Source organism: Vicia villosa, unplaced genomic scaffold (assembly GCF_029867415.1).
Source record: "Vicia villosa cultivar HV-30 ecotype Madison, WI unplaced genomic scaffold, Vvil1.0 ctg.001863F_1_1, whole genome shotgun sequence".
NCBI lineage: Eukaryota > Viridiplantae > Streptophyta > Magnoliopsida > Fabales > Fabaceae > Vicia > Vicia villosa.
The window spans coordinates 173,368-193,536 of NW_026705755.1; the positions used below are offsets into that span (position 1 = coordinate 173,368).

Sequence of the window (20,169 nt, forward strand, 5' to 3'; positions counted from 1 at the left end):
CACATATCCAAATGACCCACAACTTTGGGTGTTTGATTTTGATTATTTACTGGAGTTCATTAACATCTTCACAGGATCTTCGTGAGAATCGTTTGCATGACAAATGAGGAAGGAGAAGAAGAACCATTGCCCTAAAGCGTGAAAATGGAGTCTAGGAATAATAAAATGATGACACATTAATATAATGCAATATGCTGAGTCACAAATGCTAAATAAGCCTTGTTGTCATGCCAAATCACCCAACTTAAGGTTTCCACACTTAAATAATCAAGTTATGGGACTTCAGGACTAAATAAGCCAAAAATTAATTATAATTTTACGTCGATTTTAAATAATAGGAATAAAATTGATGCTTTTATATTATATTTTTTAAAAATCCGGAAAAATTCATTTAAAAAAAAAACTGATATATGAATAAAAAAAATTCAAAAAATCACAAATTTTCAAATATTTTAACTTTTTATATAATTTTGTAAAATTGTATGTAGTGTGGGTGTGAGGTAAAAATGGGGGTGGCAGAACAAAATCAAAAAAGAAAATATAGGATTTTAATTTTAAGCCCAATCAGAAACAATGTTGGATAAGAGTCACACTGAACCCAATTGGCCGCCGGCAAACAGAGCCGGACTTGGTCGTCGGCGATTTGGCGACCGTCTTAGCTCCGCTCCGCATACCACCGCGATTGCCCGGTAAATTAGGCAACATAGGTGATAGATTCTTGAAAATTTCTACTATAGAAACTTACTGTTACGATTTATTTCTATATATACGCGATTCAATTCTCTTCCATTCATCCTTTCTTTCTTCTCTTGTGTAGATAACTGAAAGATTTTACAGGAATTCAAGAGTCCCCGATTCACTGGTACTATTCCCTCTCTCTCTTGGACCTATTATTATTACTATTCGCAACACGCTATGCAAATTCTGCAACTGAGGTCTTCATTTCAATTATTGCTATTGCGTATCGGTTTGATCCATCTCTGTTATGATTCTAATAATTTAGTCGTACTTAGCGTAACAACAATCGGTTTGAATCATTAATATATATTTAGTCGTACAGTATGCTATGTGTTCAATTCAACCCTAGGGTAGAAGACTGATGAGATTGTTATATATTTGTTCTTGATTTCTTCTTGCTTGGTTATTGACATGTTGCTAACTTGCGTGCTAATCATGAATGTGTTGAAAATTAAGATTCTACGTGATATCGGGAGGGGGACGAAAGATCGTAACTCGAGAACTATAGCATGAATCATAAGATCTTGCTAATAGGGAAAAAGTACACCATATATAGTTATAGTTATATATGCACATGCATAATTTTATCGTAGACGAATAAAATAACCTCTAAATCACGACATTAAATAAGGTTCATAAGTTCATAACTACAAATTTATAGCGACAAGTTAATAAATAATACACACAAGTAATAGAGAAACAAAGGGAAGAGGGAGGAGGCTCCGTCGTAGTTACTGGTGGAGGATAGTTTAAGAGGTGACTCGCTGTCGCTGGCAGAAGAGGATTTGTTTTGGCCGTGAGTCTGAAGAGAGAACGCGTGAGGAAGAACGAAGTTGTTATTATTTCTGATCTAAATTTGGAACCTGCTTTTTAAACCCGACCCGAACTGTTTCAATTTTAATAAACTGGTTTATTAATGTGGCTGAAAATGGAGACCCAGATTAAGAAACAAATCAAGTGCAGCCAACTTGCAATAAATACCACTAGTTTATTGAATATCCGCCATGGCGGCGTGATGATCGACATTAATGGAGTTTTTGGGCTGGTCACAATGGTAAATATCGGCTGATATTGCTACTTTTTCCGCCATAATTCGCTATGATGGCGCCACAAAGCAGCCAGTATGGCGGGATTATGGCTTTCCACCATGGACCGCCATCCGCTATTGGAAACACTGCTTGAATCACAAGATGGTGTGATCCCCCACACTCCAACTCGCGTTCCCATCAACATTAGGGTAAATCTTGATATGAAAAGTGTTGCAAATGAATTTATGATGGCTTACCGAGTTTGTCTAGTTTGCTTGTGTCCAAGATCAGCAAACAAAAAATTCGAGAATTTTGGAAGAAGGGAATTGAAAGAAACAATAGTATGTATGGGCTAAATTTGAATAGAAAAAGATATTTAAGAATCAAGTTCGAAGAGGCAACAGTGTAATAATGATTTTATTTTTTCTACATTGAAACTAGTGTTTTTAAAACTTGATTTATCATTGAATTAGTGAAAAATAACAAAGATATGGTTCAGGCTTCACTATTTACCGATAATCGAATTACTGGTGATTAAATATATGTTTTTAATTATGTATGAGTTAAAGGGACATCCACAGATAGTGTAAATTTGTTTTACATTGACATCCAATTGGAACTCATCATTTCGCCACTTCATATCAACAATTTCAGTATAAACTAGGAGTGAGATGACATGGCAAAATAGTGGACTCTCATTGGATGTATGTGTAAAACAAATTTACATTGATATTACATGTTCTTTGAACTAAACCGAAAATGTCAGGAATATTGCCAAGTGAAAAAAAGTAGCATAAATAGATAGTATCCAACTCCTCATCTCCATTAGGCACAACTGTAGTGAGCCTGTGGATAGCAAGATGGCCACAATTCGTGACTGCGAAAACTGCCATTTTTGAAGGTGGTTCCCAGAGAGATGGCATCGCACCCGAACCCTACCACTCACGCTTTTCCGCTATAGTGGCGCTATTGACATCCTTCTTTACAAACCGGTTATCTAAGGTTGAGTGAGGTCCACTCCAAATTTTAAGAAAGACACATGCAAATTCATAACTTACTATACATGGGGTTAATATAAGTAATTGACTTTCTGCCTGACTCAACACACAATACTTTTTTCTCCAAGGTGAGAGCTCACTTTAGAAGAGGGAAACCAATTTTCTTAGTTGCCAAAGTCAAGATTAGATGTTATTATCTTAAATAAATTTTAAATTAGGAGCACCTAACTGAACTTGAAAGGGTATGAAATGTGAGCCTTTGAAAATGCATGATCAACAATGATTAACAAGACTTAATATGTAAGAGGGTTTGACCCTATGTGCTATCTTCATCCTCTGCTTGCCACACACAACATGACACACCAACTCTTTTTTTAGAGGATAGGAATTTGCTATCTGTGATTGTGACTGAATTCTTTTAGATTACCAATTTTCTATTGTTCGCACTTCCATGGTTTTTCATTGTACCTGCATCTGAGAATTTGATTTAGTCCTAAACTTCTAAGATAGGAAAGTATTTAGATTCAACACAAAGTGCCACCATTAGATGCTTGCTTGTGCCCCACTCCGGGTGAGTAGAGTTTCATCTTGTAAGTTGTGAGTGGCTTGGTTATTCTTATTTTCTAATGCTATATATTTAGATCAACCTTCTTTCTAACAAGTAATTGAATTAGGATCGCATGATGTTTTTAACACTTCCCTCTAATCCATGCAATGGACTGGAATTATACTTCTAAGGAAATATATTATTAAGAAACATTGTGTTGCCAGTTTTTCATGTTTGGGCTAATCTAATCCATTAATAGTATCCACGACTCCACGCACATAATAGTGCGACATAGATAATATAATATTAATAATCATTTTGGGCCTTGAAGGATAAGGGATTAATCCAATTTGTCCGAAGAGATAGAAATCACAAAAGTAGTCCCTAAGAGACTGTTTGCGAGTTAGGAGGGGAGGCAAAGGGAGAGCTTCGAAAAAAAGAAATTTAAAGAAAATATAGAGAAATCTTTAACATTTTTTGAAAGAATGATTTTGAATAAAATGATAAATGAATGTTTATCACTAACATATTTTTAATTTTCGGAATATTATAACAACATACGTTAAAGTTCAACAATTTATCTAAACTTTCCAAAATCCTCCAAACCCCTCTTCCAATACAATTTTTTAGTTCTCCTAAACTAGAGGAACTTTATATTATGAATGAAAATAAACCCCACAAAACTCTCTACTTAGATCTCTCCATTTCTTTTCACGCAATGCTTCGCTTTTTTCAAAGCTCTCCCCTCCGTTCTCCTCCAAACTCCCAAACAAAACTTATGGTTATGTTTGGGAGTTGGATTTTGGAGGATAGGTTTTAGGAAGGCAGTGTCTATATTTTATTTTGGGAAAAACTCTAACATAAGTCTCACTTCGGTTAAAGATAGCGTCTAACAAGGAATTATATAAAGTAACACCCCTCACCGTACAAGTCAATTTTGTAGGAATGAGTTATGCCAAATTTTAATTCTAACATGGTATCAAGAGTCTATTGATTCGGGCCACCCACCATTTATATATCCGCACCACGCCCAATAGTGTTGGGTGTAAGGGGGTGTATTGGAAAAACCAAGTCCCACACAATTTGGGCCACCCACCGTTTATGCACCAAGCTCAGTAGTGTTGGGCGTGATGGAGTGTATTGAAAAAAATCCAAGTACTCAAATTTTGCATTGGTTAAATATAGAGTCTAATAAGAGTTTATATAGAGTGATACCCCTCATCTTACAAGTTAATTTTGTAGGGATGAGTTAGGCCCAATTCTAATTCTTACATTTTAATATATATTAAAAATATGTATTAGATATTTTAACTTTTGAAAAAATAGTGTAAAACACACCTTAAATGATGACCCCATCTGTAAATTTGGTTTTAAATTAAAAGCCTTGAGTTAAAATTTGCAGAGTTGCACATGTGGGGCTTTAAGAGTTAATTGGGATCAGTGTTATCAAATAGCGGCATCATGACCTATTAGGAAGATCCTAAAGTTCCACATTGGTTGGAGATAGAGGATTGAAAGAGTTTATATAGAGTGACACTCTCCTCACCTTGCTAACCGGTTTTGTAAGGATGAATTAGGTCAAACTCTAATATGGTATCAGAGTTTATTGATCAGGCCATGGGCCGCCCACCGTTAATATACACGCACCAAGCCCAAAAGAATGTTGGGCGTGAGGGGGTGTATTAGGAAGATCCTAAAGTTCCACATTGGTTGGAGATAAAGCATTGAAAGAGTTTATATAGAGTGACACTCCTCACCTTACTAACCGGTTTTGTAAGGATGAATTAGGTCAAATCTAATATGGCCGCTACGACGGATATATATGGCGGTTTTTGGACTCGCTGCAATGATAAACGTCGGCCAATATCACGGGTATTTCTACCATAGTCCGCTATTACAGCGCCGCAAAACGGCCGGTATGGTGGGATTTTGGCTCTCCGCCATGGACCGCCATAGACAATAGTGATTGGGATTCACATATGGCAAAATTTTACTCATCTTCGTCAAAAAATTTCATTATTTCTTCTTTCCCCATTTTATCAAAAAATGAATCAAGGAGGTAAAAATTCATTTTTGTTCCACATCTTGGTCTTAGATGGCCTTATGTATTCTATTTATATTTATATTTTCCAGCAATAAAAGGGCAGGGAGTGTAGTAAAAAGGATTAGTTTACATGGTATAGTATCAGTGAAACTATAGTAATTGCTAATTAGAACAACTAATTTATCCTTAGGCACTAGTGGATGGTGGAATTAGTCGGTAGTGTTATCAAATTTCCCCGCTATGGCGGATATACATGGCAGTTTTTGGGCTCGCCGCAATGGTAAATATCGGTTGCTATTGTGGGTTGTTCCACCATAATCCGCAATAATGGCGCCGCAAAGCGGCCGGTATTGCGGGATTTTGGCTCTCTGCCATGCACCACCAACCGCTATCGACAATACTCGGCCGGTAGACCAAATACCGGGTTTTCAGAAAAATGAAAATAGATAATGTAACCTCAGGTAGCATTTGCTAAATAATTTGGAACAGAACAGACTCAATTAAAACAAAAAGGTAAAACAAGTACTGCATTTTGATTTCATTGGAAAAAAGGTGGAATCAAAGAGAAGAAAGCAAAATACGTAGTTCCATTCCGTTCTGTTTGTATGCCATATGCTTCTAGTATCTATACTCATCAAATTACACGGCCACACACATACGTATATATAGTTGCGGTCAGTGTTATCAAATAGCGGCGCCATGACCGCTATGGCCAGTATGGTGGGATTTTGGCTCTCCGCCATGGACTGCCATCCGCCATTGACAACATTGTTTGCAGTTCCTATGTAACCTCATTCATCCTTCTCAACTGCTTGAGTTTTGCTTTTCATGTTTAATTATTTGAACTAGTTGCTATCGTTGCAGTTTTGTCCACTTTTTTCAGCCACCTGGGCCCCATTAGAGGGTGCCACACTTTTGCCCAATCCAAAACCCCTGTTTTGTCATTTTTGGAATCATAGCGGTATATCTTAACTTTTCGCGATAGATATGATACTTCTTTTGTTGGATCATGCATGATATTTAAGTATTTCTATTACATCTAGCCTTTTTTGCCAGCAATGGCTTGAAACAGACTATCAAATTTTGAAAAAGGGATAATTCATCAAAGGCTTAATTTCTCCCCTAGAAAGCCATACCAGAGCACTGCATAGCAGCTTGGTACTGAACATGTGGTTCAACCCAAAGTTTAAACAGAAGTTTTCTTCCTAGATAAGGACACAGACAACCCATGTAATCATGTTGAAGCTTCTACAAGTATATAATAACAATGAAATTTTATTTATTATTGTTGTTTAGAAAGTTATATGTGGTTACTCCATTATATAAAATATGCAAGTCCATTAGTCTATGCCATAGTGTGGGGAGTAATGTAATATTTCGTAGGCAGTGTTGTCGATGGCAGAAGGCCAAAAATACGCCATATAAACACACCATTGCAGCCAAGCCCATCACCGAACTTTCTATGATGGTTATCAGAAAATTCCGCCATGCCATTCGCAATGGCGGTGCCATGGCTTCCGTAGCACTGTTCATAAGTACAAACCTTGTGAAAAATAGAGGTCTAATGTCCCATTAGAGAAGCAAGTCATCCTAGGCTCTATACAATTTTACCAACATTCAAAAACAGAGTAGGAGCCGATGAAGTTTGACCTAAAACCATACTAGTGCAAACAAAAGAAAATATGATCATTTTGGTCTACACAGAGATTTATAATGTCTGATGTTGTTAAATAGTGGCTATAGCTGCACTGTAATGCAGAAAAATTTGAATAAATCTCTATTTAATACAAAATTTTATCAAATAGTGATTATATCGGCACTGTAACACTCTTGCGTAACAAACTTTGAACAAATCGTTATTTTCTGCGATCTACGGTTGATAACACTGAACATGAATTAACAGATGAAGAAGATACAAACTACTAAGAAAAACACTTAAACGATAATCAAAAACAAAGATCCCTCTTACATAAATGTAAACCCACAATTCCAAATTATTAAAACTTAAAATGATTAAAAGCAAATATTGTTCTTAACACTCAGAACTGAACACAGTTAAAATTGTGTACATAATCACAAATTAAACCTGTAAATTCTGATCTCCGCAATTGCGTTGTGAAACTTAAAATATCATCAGGACTTGAAAATTCAAAACAGATGTGAACTTGAGATCCACTTGCATGCTTCAAAATTCATTAGCAACGGAAAAGTGTACCCTCCTGTGTCCACCGAGTGCTTGAGCAGACTTGAAAAATCTGTTACAGTACGGGCATTGAAAAGGTTTCCGATCAATAAAGTCATCATCTTTGTCATTTCTGCAGTGTGCTCTGTGCCCACCAAGAGCTTGAAAAGATCGGAGCTCTTTTCCACACCTCTCACACTTGATCCTGGTTTGAGAGTCAGCTTGAGCAAGCAAGTCACCTCTCTTGCTTCCACTGTCTTTTGCCTTCATTTCGTTGATTTCCTTTATTTTTTGTGCCTTGGCCTCTTCCTTTTGCTGCGCGAATTCGTAAAAATCCCACACTACCCAAGCACCCCGAGGAATTTTAGTATCACTTATTGGACTTGTTTGTTCTGACAGAGATTTTGTATCGTCCGCTTCATCTTGTTCATGGAGGCTTTTAGATCTTTTGTGGGTTGGGGTTTGTGGGTAGGACTCGGATTTGTTTTCACTGTTTGAGTTTGAGCTTGCAGAGATGGCAGACAAGTTGCGTTTCATAGATCCGAAATTCTCTGTGCGTTTTTCTTTGAGATGGCAACTCAGCGAGGAAGCAGATTGAATGGGATGCTGGGTTGAATTGGCCGAATCGCCTTGTACTTGATTGTTAGTTTCAAGCTTTGGAGGAATCGGCAATTTGACGTAGTGAGATCTCATGTGGCCTCCAAAAGCTTTCCCACTGGAGAACCACTTATCACAAATCCCGCAGACCTTGCCGTTGTTCTCCATAGCTGCAAAAAAACAGTAAAATCCAGAGACTTCCTCACCCCTTTGTTGTGGATAAGTGTTTGTTGAAATCAGAATTTTATAGAGGGGTAGGTTACAAGCCTTCCTTATAGAAAAAGGTGAATTCACTTTGAGTGCGCCACCGGTTCCTCGACGAAGATTAATCACTATTAAATTGCGGTGGATACTTTGTACATATAACATGGTTAAAAAAAAGGCTTCCTTATACAAAAGGAACAAAACAAGAAAAGGCCGTAATAAATGTAGGAAACAATCGCGTGCAATCACTTTATTCAGCATTTGAGTCATTTTTTTGCTTTACTATGAATTTTTAATTTAATGCGGTAATACAAGAAAGATATAATTGAATTATTTCAGATTCTGATTTTGCATTTACATTTATTTATTTTACCGAAAGTATAAAATAAATAGTTCATTTTATTTTGTGTTACGTAGCGATACTGCAATCTTTTTATTAACAAATAGCATTTAGCAGGATACTAAAAAAAGTAACATATTGAGGACAACATTTGCCATTTCATTTCAATATATTTGATCTACTAGTTTTTCTCTATTTTAATCATGATTGATATTACAAAATCTATTATTTTACTTGATAAGAATTTCTGTTTGATAAATTGCAGACATATGCACTAAACATTAAGTTTAGTGATAAGGAGCTTTATATTTCAAGGATAAAATGAAATATAAACACTATTTGATATACATATAAAAAATGAAATTTGCTGTATTTAGCTCAAATTATGCATGTTTATACTTTGCCATTGATTCCATGATGAGTATTTCTTAAAGAGATATAGTTTTGGCAAACTTATTTTGACGAAAATATCTTTGATTGCATGGCCTCTCTATTTTTGTACATATAGAATTGTATATAATTTTTAGCATGCATTCTGTATAGTTGCATTTTCTGTCTTTGGTTCATGTCTTAATGAGAGTTGAGACTTGGGAGCACATTCATTGCAGTATCACCAAATCCATTCTTTGTATCAATACTTGAATATAAATAAAACCATGATTTGTTATCATAAATTTTTCTGATTATTTCTTAACAATTTATTCATGAGAGTTTGGAGGTTGTAGGAACTTAAATTGTGCCTTTGGATCAATGCATTATTCATTATATTGGGTAATTTTCTCTGTCCTTCCTGCCTCTGTCACAAGCCATACTAGTCGACACAATAGTTGGAGTCGTGCGATATGTGAAAATTGAAGTGTAGTGCGATTGAAAATGAATGTCATTTTCACTTTTCAATGCAAAAATAATTGCTATTTTTTTAACTGTGTCTTTTAATTATCACTCTATACACTACTTCCAACACATTTATAAGGTTACTTTAGTAAAAGTATAATATATTATAACATTCCTTAATTTGTGCAAAAACCTTATACAGTGCTCATTTTGATTAGAAAGGAGTGGAATACTAGAGGTTTATTTGGATTTTAAACTTGTTTGTGAGAATCATGGAAACTTTTTAGCATACTATTAAAAAAAAACTAATGAGTACATTATTTTTAGCATACTATTAGAAAAAACTAATGAGTGCATGTGCATAGTTGTATAGGTTGCATGTTGTTGATTACTATATTATGTAATAGTGGAAGTTCAGCATTGTTCATTACTTTTTATGTAGTACTCTTAAATTCTATGGAAATGTAAAAGTGTTTTTTGTCACCGTTTGAAAAATGAAAATTGAATGCACCACAAAACAACAAATCAACAAATTTCTTCATCACAAACCCACCTCATTCAAATTTAAAAATAGTTTTGATTTTGGAATCCGGATACTCCTTTTGGATTTTGGAATTCGGAAACATTTGGCGGGAAAATAAATGTTGTATTACCTGCATGTGTAGTATTCTTCATGATCATAACATAAAAAAAGGTTAAACTCTTTCAAAATCTCCTTCCATTCTTAATCAAAAATTTCATTTGCAAACAAGATCCAGCTGTATGACATTAAAAGACCAAAAATCATCTGAAATAGTAATGTACATTTATATCATTAATCATATAGATACGTTGGTTTTTCTTTTTATACTATGAACACGTAAACTAGAGATTGAAACCCAAATTCTCGTAGGATTGATCCAAAAATTGAAATCCATATTTTTGTAGGATTGGTCCAAAAATTGAAATTCGGATTCGTTTAATGTTGATTGAAATTGTCTTATTTTTTATTGGGTGTAGTTATGGCGCATTCTAATGTTGTGATCAAACACTTTGATGTTGTGATCATACACCATGATGTTGTGATTAAAGTTAATGCATTTAAGAAGAACAAGTTGTTGTCCACGTTGTTCAAAAAGAATATCAATAAACATGAGTTTGCTTTATGCGAACATATGCTTGATTGAGTCTACAATGTGGTTGTCAAATTAAGGTTTGACATTGTTATCGGTAGGTCGAATTTTGATTCCGATAGAATACAAATATTTGTTACGATGAGATGTGAAAGAAGTTGTCAGTATAAAGAATCTATCCAAAAGTTAAAACGTGATGACGCTAAAACAAGATAATGTATATGTTCTTTTGAATCGTGGTACCACTAAGCGAATAGTTCATGGACATTTAATGTGATTTGTGGTGTACATAATTATGGTCTGAGTCACATGTTAGTTGGTCATTAGATTGTATGTCATCTAAATGCTGTTGAGAAGAAGTTTGTTTTTGACATAATATTGAACATGCATCGGTTCTAAAACATACTCACAATTTTGAAAAGGAAGAGACCAAAAAATGTTTTAAATATTAGACAAATATACAATGTTTGCAAATGAAACAACAAGGCGATAAAAAATCTGAGATTTGAAATGCAACAATTGTTGAAATTGTTGGATGTTGATCATTATGTGTCTACGTACAAAGTGTGTGAGGATTGAAAAATTGTTTGAGATATATTTTGAGCTCATCTCGATTTTATGAAGTTGTTTAACCATTTTGCATTGTGATGATAATTTATTCAATATATAAGATCAACAAGCACATGCTTTTTTTAGAAATTATTGGTATTACTTCTACAAAGATAATTTATTCAATTGACTTTGCATTTTTGGTATGTGAAGAAGACGATAAAGTTACACAGGCTTTGGTAGTGTGTCGAAAATTGTTGAAAGATCGAGAAAATATGTCACAAGTGATTTTCAGTGATCGCGTTGATGAATTGGTTGCAAGGGTGTTTCTTACCTCTTATGTTTTATTGTGTAGGTATAATATAACAAAAAAGTAAGATGAAGATTTAAGCCTATGACAGGGATCCAAAAAATCAAGGGTGAAGATAGAAAAATGGTCAAACCTAATTAGATTTTGGAAAACATAATAGGTGTCAGAAATGTTATAACAAATTCTTCTATAGAGGAGTTATATGTCAAATTTGAAGGTGGAGAAAAACACAAGAAAGGGGAGATTGAATTGTGTTCTTTATCAAATTTTAATTCCCTTTCTTTTAAAATCTTTTCTTTCTTCTTGTATCTCATATATTGGATATGCTATGAGTTACGAAACGGAATCATATTCAGAAGAATATGTGCATAACCAATGAGACGTTTCATTTTAACTTCTAAAGATTATCATAACTTCTGACTTGCTCAGTACAATTCTGCAGATTAAAGCTAGGAGGTTCTGAGTTAAAATGACATGTGCAGAAAATAAAAGACACGTTTATTTTTATCCTGGTTCACCTTCTAAATAAGGCTACCTCCAGTCCACTTTCTTCAGGTGATTTGCCTCTCAACAGAGGTCTTAATCCACTATAACCAATTCATGATTACAACCGCACGAACCTCCGTCGACTAACAATCCTGCATAGCCAACTGCTGTGACTAACCATCTGGACAATGACCCGTTCAGTGATCTCCACAAGATACAACGTTCATTGACTCAGGAATCCTACACAGGCTATCCGCTGTGACTAACCCTGCACAAGCCAACTGCTTGTGACTAACTACAATGGACTGTTTAGTGATCTCTTCGAGATATAACATCCATTGACTCCTGGACTCTTGACCTTCACTTGGTCTCCAAGAGATTTCCACAATGACCTCAGCCACTGTCTTCTCAAGCATCAGACCTTCACTCGGTCGCTCAAGGCATCATTACCAATTTAACTTGGTTTTCACATAATGCTTCTTAATAAGCAGATATTCTGATTACAAACTGTATGACAAGTAACTTGTTTTATTCATTGAACTCTTCTTGTCTGCATTTTCTGACAGATCTTTGCTTCTTTGTGGTAAGTAGAGTAAGATCATTGTCCTTCAGTAGTGAGTGGTTCTTCAAGTTGATCTTCGTCTTCACTTCTTCTGCTAAGCAGATTAGAACATCAGTTCTTAGTCAGGATTGCTTCTTGCATTGATCTTCAACTTTCTTCTTTAAGCAGATTAAGAACAACAGTTCTTATTGAGAGTTGCTTCTTTGGTTCTTCTTCCTTTGATTTTCTTCATAAGCAGATTAAGAACAACAGTTTTTATTGAGAGTTGATTCTTTGATTCTTCTTCTTTTGATCTCCTTTATAAGCAGATTAAGAACAACAGTTCTTATTGAGAGTTGTTTCTTTGATTCTTCTTCCTTTGATCTTTTTCGTAAGCAGATTAAGAACAACAGTTCTTATTGAAAGTTGCTTCTTTGATTCTTCTTCCTTTGATCTTCTTCCTAAGTAGATTAAGAACAACAGTTCTTATTGAGAGTTGCTTCTTTGATTCTTCTTGAGTAATAATTTGAATGGGAGTCTTTAGGGAGACAATATTTCGATCCTCTTTTATTTAAGGCTCCTTTTGATTTTCATAGTTTTTCATTTCTACATCTTTTCCTAAAACCACACATTTCATAAGAGATCTTACTTCTTTTTATAGCTTTGAAAGTGTGTTCGTTGTCTTGATCTTTGGAAAGCATAATAAATGTAGGCGTGTTTGCACCGTGCTTTTGTTTTCTCCAATGAACTGCATGTAGGTTGCTTCTTCAATCCACCTTGGGAGTTGTTCCTTTTAATTGTTGTAACCGTTTTGCTAATGATGATGTTTGTAACGGTTTTCTTCTTGATTCTGATCCTTTGTATTTTATTTGATTTTGCATGCTGAGCTGAAGGTTATCTTTTGATTTACATGTGACTCGGTTGCTGTTTACCTTTTGTAAGTTACTGCGTTGTAACTTCAGAACTTCTGATCTTCTACGTGCGTGATCTTCTGATGTTGCAAAGCTTCTTGTAACTGATTTGTTCATTTTCCTTGAAGCTTCTGACTTACTTTCTGATTCTGTGCTTGTTGTACGTGAGCTTTGATATTGCTTCTGCATATTCAATGAAGTCATTAGTAATAAAATTGTTACTAACAAAATACACGCTTGTTCTCAATCTTTTTCCAACAAAATTTGTCATATAGTTCATAAGAGTTTGTGCGAAATATCTAGATTTCTTGAAATATGTTGATAGCACTATATTAGACCAGATGAAAGAAAAAAATGTGTGTGCATGGATTGATTAGGTTAGACACTTTGAAAATACTATAACTAGTAGAGTTCAATCTGTTCATGCTATAATAGCGAATTGATTATTAAATAGTAATGGATATTTTTGTAATGGTTAGGAATTAGTGAATTAAATAATTCAAAATCAACATAGCGACGAGATACAAATATCATTTAGTTGCAGCATCACAATATTAGAATATAAATTCAAAGACAATAATCTATATTCATACTTGGTTGACAATATATTTCGAGTACGATTGAATTTTATTTATCACGAAGATAGGTCCAGATAACTCCAAGCGTGGTTGTACACTTAGAAGAACATAAAGTCTTCTATGTGCATGTTTAATTTTGAGAGACGTGTATGTATGGATGAGGTGGACACACACTGAAAAAGGCAATGGTTTGTTGATGGTGGTGTAATCAAGGAAGGTAAATTTAGGGATGGCAAAAAAACTTGTACACGTAGGTATTCGTGGATAAAACCCGTTACGGATACAAAGAGGGTAGTTTAATGGATATTTGCGGATAAAATGAATGAATATTTAAATACTCATTTCAATGGATACATATATAAATTTAATCATACATGCGTCCGCGAATATCCGTATCTGTAATAAATTAAAACTATTTAAATTTATTATACTTTGTCTTTTCATCTTTTAAAAAAATTAGTCTTCTGATATTTCTTTTTATTTATTTTTTAAGTTTTTTGTAAAAAAACCTTTCACACTCAATATAAATTATATTTAACCATTTCATATTTAAGTTTCTCTACACTCTAGAACTCCCTTCAACAATTTCATCGTCAAACCAATCAGAACCGTCCTTCCTCCGTCCAACCAATGCCCCTTTTTCACTCTTCTATCGTTTGCTCTTTCACCATAACTCACAAATTGGAAAAAAATGTTATCGAACGATATTTGTAAATATCTGCAGGTACCTTAAATCTTGTAATCGTTTAAGGTATTCGCTATGAGGGTAATCACATTCACAAATATCATATTATCCACCGTCATGGATATCCATTTGCGCTCATAGATAAATCTAATATATATCTATTATGACATAATGTGACCTGATTTAAGAGAGATTTTTAAAGCTGATGATAACTTGAAATCGCGCGTCAAATAGCAACTGTGGAAGATAGCAAATCCAAAAATCACAAATATGAAGCTACCCGCAGAACCTGTAAAAATTAGAGGTGCTTCTAAGAAGATCAAACCATCACCAATTGACAATTTAACTAAGCATTCTCCATCCTATTTCGAATATGTCGACTCATTTAATATGAATTCTCCAATTTTACAATTTAAAAAATGTTCTATTAAAGGTGCTCACATCGATAAACCACCGCCTTCCCCACCTTTACCTAAAATGATACACATTGAAGATATGCATGTTTTTACGCACATACACATTAACCGAATTGTAGATGTTAAAGGTGATTGTAACAACAATTATCACTTTGTTTCAACTTTGTTAGATAAAGGAGAGAAAAATCATACACTTGTTCGCCAACATCTTATCTAAGAGTTGAAAACCCACAAGGAACCATACATGATGCTATATAGTAAAAAGAACAATATGATGAAACTCTCGATACTCTTATTATTTGTCTTAATGGTGCAACACATGAGGCAAAATGAACGTGTTTACTTAAAATGAGTTATCTTATAGTAAGTGCATACAATCGAGTGTATATTGATCTGACAAAATATGGTTTTTTTGAAAAATAAGATCAACTTCAAAGTGGCCCACTTCAAAATGGAGTCAGACGTATTATGTATATTGAGATGCTTTCAAAATCATAACATTATTTTCAAGTTTGTTTGAAACTATGATATCTTATACCACTAACATCCCTGAGTTGACATCTTATTTGACAAAACAAACTGAAACTTGACTAGATACTTTTTTGAATATGATTGAATAATTTTTCAAGTTGAGCGATATTAAAAAAGAATCAAATTAGGAAAAGTCAAAAGTGAAATAACTCATCCTTTTAAATGTTATTCAACCTTTATAAAAAAGATAAGAAAATATTTTAAAAATTTAAAATTATATATGATATGAATAAAAAATGATATTAAATTTAAAGATAATAATTAATGTATTTAAATTAGAATATTTAAAATTATAATTAACAATTTTGAATATATTAATATTAATTTTTTGAAAAGTTAAATATAATTTTGTCATTTATATATGATAAATATCATATATTTGTTTATATTAATTATTATATAAATAATATATTACTTATTTACTCATATTTTCTTTAATAAATACTTTCAAATATATTATTGATTGTTTTCAAAGGGTTTTTTTTATAAAATCTATTTCAATTTATTATATTATTTTCATTTTTTTGTTTATTTATTGAATTTAAATTAATTATAAAAAGTATGTATTTTTTACACGAATAATTTGTAAATGTGTGGGTGTTTCAAAGACATAAAATAGTAAAATAATATTTTTTTTTCACGTGCTTGGCAAATACATAAAAGGATATATGATATCGTTTCGTTATGATAATGTATCTATCCTATTATTATACGCCATCTGTTACTTTTTAAGTATCATTCTAGAAGATTTTTTTTTGTTTTTATTTAAGTATTTTTTTATACTTTAATGTTATAATTTGTCAATTATATCCTTACGTTTTCAATAACTCCACTTCACATTTTCTATAAAATTAATTATTTTCTCAATTAGTTATTAGAGAGAGAGAGAGAGAGTATAATTGAATTTATTTGAAAAGAGAGAATAAATTAGGGTAAAATAGGAAAATAACTTTAACAATTCATTATTTTGATTGAAAAACTTTATGCTAAAATGACACTTAAAAAAGAACGGAGAGAGTATCTAACAAGTGCTACATCAATATTAATAATTTGACAATTATGATTAATTAATTCTTTAAAATATTTTTAGAATGTTGATGTATATGTAAGATTTTATTTTAAATATTTCTTTAAACTTTTTTACAAATATAGTTTTTTAGTAAAAAAAACTTAGTAATTGTTAAACTTTGTTTTCTTTTATAAAAATATAATATAGTAAAAAATTATTTAACAAAAATATCATTATTGTACATTGTAATTTAAAAGCCCATTAATAATTTAGTAAACCTTTTTATTTAATTAATCCCTTAAATAAGGTTTTATTTTTGTAAAGTAAATAGAAAAATAATATTTTTTAATAAGGATAAATTATTGAATAAAAAAGAAAAAACAACAAGGATGGAAATACATAAAGTATAATTCATTAAACAACTAGCAAATATAGTGAGACATACCTAACTTATCTCTTAAAAATTTTCAAAAGTACAAATAAGAAGTAAATCCCGCAGAGTGGCATAATCAACAAAAAAATCTCCATTGACAATCATCTACACGTGTATTTTCTTTTTTAAAAATATGAGATATCTTAAATTTAAAGGAACATATAGTGTGTAAAGTATTCTTCCATTTAATTAAAAGATGATAGGGTACAATATTCATATGAAAAAAATACATGGATGATCCGTATTTAGTTAGTTTCAAGCAAAAAAAAATTCTAATTTCTCTTGTTAACATATTTGATAACAAGCTTATTTTCGTGCAAATCAGCTATAAAGGATGTGCAAACTCCAATCTTAGCTAAGAAAACTCTATAAAATTATCTTAAATATGTCATCACAAGTTGATATTCTAGAGAAATCTTGAAACTCAACTCGTGTTACACTTAATCTAATTATGACTAGTAAAATACCAAATAATTTGTATGATTTTAAGTGCGGGAGGAGGTCGACATTTGATGACAAAATATTTAATAACCGTAAACTCGTGAATTGAAGAGTCATGTGCACCTCGAAAGAAGTAGATGTCATAAAGACAATTTTTTTAACATTAATAATTGACCCATATTTGTTTTCATTTAATTCATTCATTTAAAAGTTATTTTTAATGCATCAGGAGGGGGCTGGAACCACTTTATGTCAGAACTGATCCCCGAACCGGACTAGACCAGTGGTGATAAACCAAAAAAAAGTTGTTCGTACTTCTTTTGTTTTTAATCATGTTATGTATTGGAACAAAAAATAGTGTTGATCATTGACGTCGGACCCTGTGTGCAATGATGTGATCTCCGGTATGGTGGTGCGGGGTGAACGTGCAAGGTTAGCACTACAATCTCTAAGTCAGTTACAAATTCCAAGATAAGTGTAGTGAAAACGTGGAAATCAGAAAAAGTTTTTTGAGTCTCTGTGTGTTGATTATATATGTTGGATAATTTTAATTTGGCTATGCATGGTTGGGATCTCGCATTAGACCCTGGGCTTGCCCATAACAGTTGCTCTCAAGGCTTGTCGGGTGTTTGCTAGCCGATAAGTCTTCCAAACTTGTGACTAACATACATCTACCGCGTCCAATCATACAGGGAAACACAAACGTCATAGAACAAGAACATAAGTAGTGGTGAACAAACACATTAAATGCATTTCTCATAATTGAAATATCTCATCGATTTTTAGAGTGCGTAGCTTTAGGCTCGCAGGTTAGGGCATGGTTTTCTTACCTAGGGCACTTCAGTTGCTATTAACTCATTATAAAAGAATGGCTCTTCATCCATACGTCTATTTTTCTTCATTTATTGATAGAATTCATAGATGCACTATTCAATTTGTTATAACTAACTTTTCATTCATTAAAAATTTGGTCATAGAATGAGCCAATGGTTGCATTTATAGCTGCAACCAATTGACCTGGTATAGCATGTTGGGTATATTCCAAGTTTAAACCTTTTAGTGTTGATAGTTACAACAATGTATTAGTTTTTAACAGACTAGCCTAACATTACTCTAATACCCCTCCCCCCCCCCCCTCAAACCCATGGTGACTGAACAACCCTGAGTTTGTGCTTGATATCAAGAAACTTGGCGGATGCTAAGGGCTTGGTAAGCACACCAGCTAGCTAATGAGATTAAGGTATGTGCACAACCTAAAGTAGGCTTGGCCAACACCTTCTCCTTGAAAAAAATAAGTTAATTTTCACGTGCTTAGTTCTAGAGTGCATTATGGAGTTATATGCAAGCATGACGGTTGAGAGATTGCCACGAAGAATGACAAGGAGTTATGTGACAATGTTTAACTCTTGAAAAGGGATTAAACCCATATTAAATCAGTTGTAGCCTGGGCTAGACTCATGTATTCACTTTTAGTGTTGGATACGACCACAACATGCTGCTTTTTGAACCACCATAAATTGTGATTTGTGCAAAAAAAAATAACGACACATCTCTGAAACTCGATCAAAGTGTGTGGGTCGTAATCCTTAATGGGTGAAAGATTTAATGTATAGTACAAGAGAAACATAAAGTCCTGAAACTCATTATACATCACGTCCTAGCAACTATGAAACCCCTCATAAGAAGTAAATTGTCTTAAAATGCTTATAAAATGACTGAAAGAGGGTGAATCAAACACAATCAACATGACCACTTATAGACACCCGAGTATCCTTACACACTCTCTTGGCACAATAAAACCCCTCATAAATAGTTTTATACCTAAACATCAATAAATAATCTCAAAGGCACAATTATAACTGCCAAAATTACGTAAAATGTATAAGCATTTATTATTTTACAAACAATCAAGATAAAATAACTCGCTTTATCAATGAAAAGTGATAAAATAAATGTTTGACTATTTACTAGCAAAGATGGGCAGTGCATCTAGCGAGCTAATATTTCTTAAACCTATAAATAGTAAGGCTATAATAAGTTCAAAGGGAGTTTTCAGCGGAGAATCAGGAGATTAAAGGCTGAGGCACTGCTCAAGAGATCGTTGCATATGTTTTTCCAAGTTTGTCTTCTAGGAATTACTTGTATAACTCCGATGAGTGAGCATAATTGAATATCTCTTTGTTTGGGGTAGATGTAGTCATTATATACTTATGTGTTAATTATGGTCATGACGTTTTACGTAATTCTACTTAATCTTTAATATTGATGATTCCTTTATTTTTAATGTTTAATTTGGATCATCTATCTAACATATGTTCTCATGGTACAATCATATATACGAGAGGTGTTGGTGGTTACTAGATCCAAGTCTCCATCTATTAGATGCTAATGCCTAGAGATACGATTATGTTTAATATCTACATAATATTGATAATTGATATCAATATCTTTATTTCAAAGTTGAAATTAATTATGTTGTATTTAATTGTGCGAGCGATCATCTTTTAGGTAATACAATTGATCTTACGTTGTTGATTCAGAGATGATATATGATGAGAGAAACAAACAATATTAAAAGTTGACTAGAAGAACATATTACACACCAATGGTTATTCATGAGAATAAATGACGACAAAATCTACCCCCACTTCTCAA

General features: G+C 33.2%; 1 protein-coding gene and 1 long non-coding RNA gene across 2 annotated transcripts; one reads left to right on the forward strand and one right to left on the reverse strand.

Moving 5' to 3' along the window:
- Positions 1-571: 571 nt before the first annotated feature.
- LOC131636936 (uncharacterized) lies at positions 572-6,637 on the forward strand. Its single transcript, XR_009294221.1, has 2 exons — positions 572-707; positions 818-6,637. It is a non-coding gene; the product is annotated as an uncharacterized LOC131636936 (long non-coding RNA).
- A 903-nt stretch (positions 6,638-7,540) lies between these two features.
- LOC131636937 (zinc finger protein ZAT4-like) lies at positions 7,541-8,302 on the reverse strand. The gene has a single exon (XM_058907517.1). It carries the CDS (start codon positions 8,300-8,302, stop codon positions 7,541-7,543), a length of 762 nt encoding a protein of 253 aa, XP_058763500.1.
- Between the last annotated feature and the right edge of the window lie 11,867 nt (positions 8,303-20,169).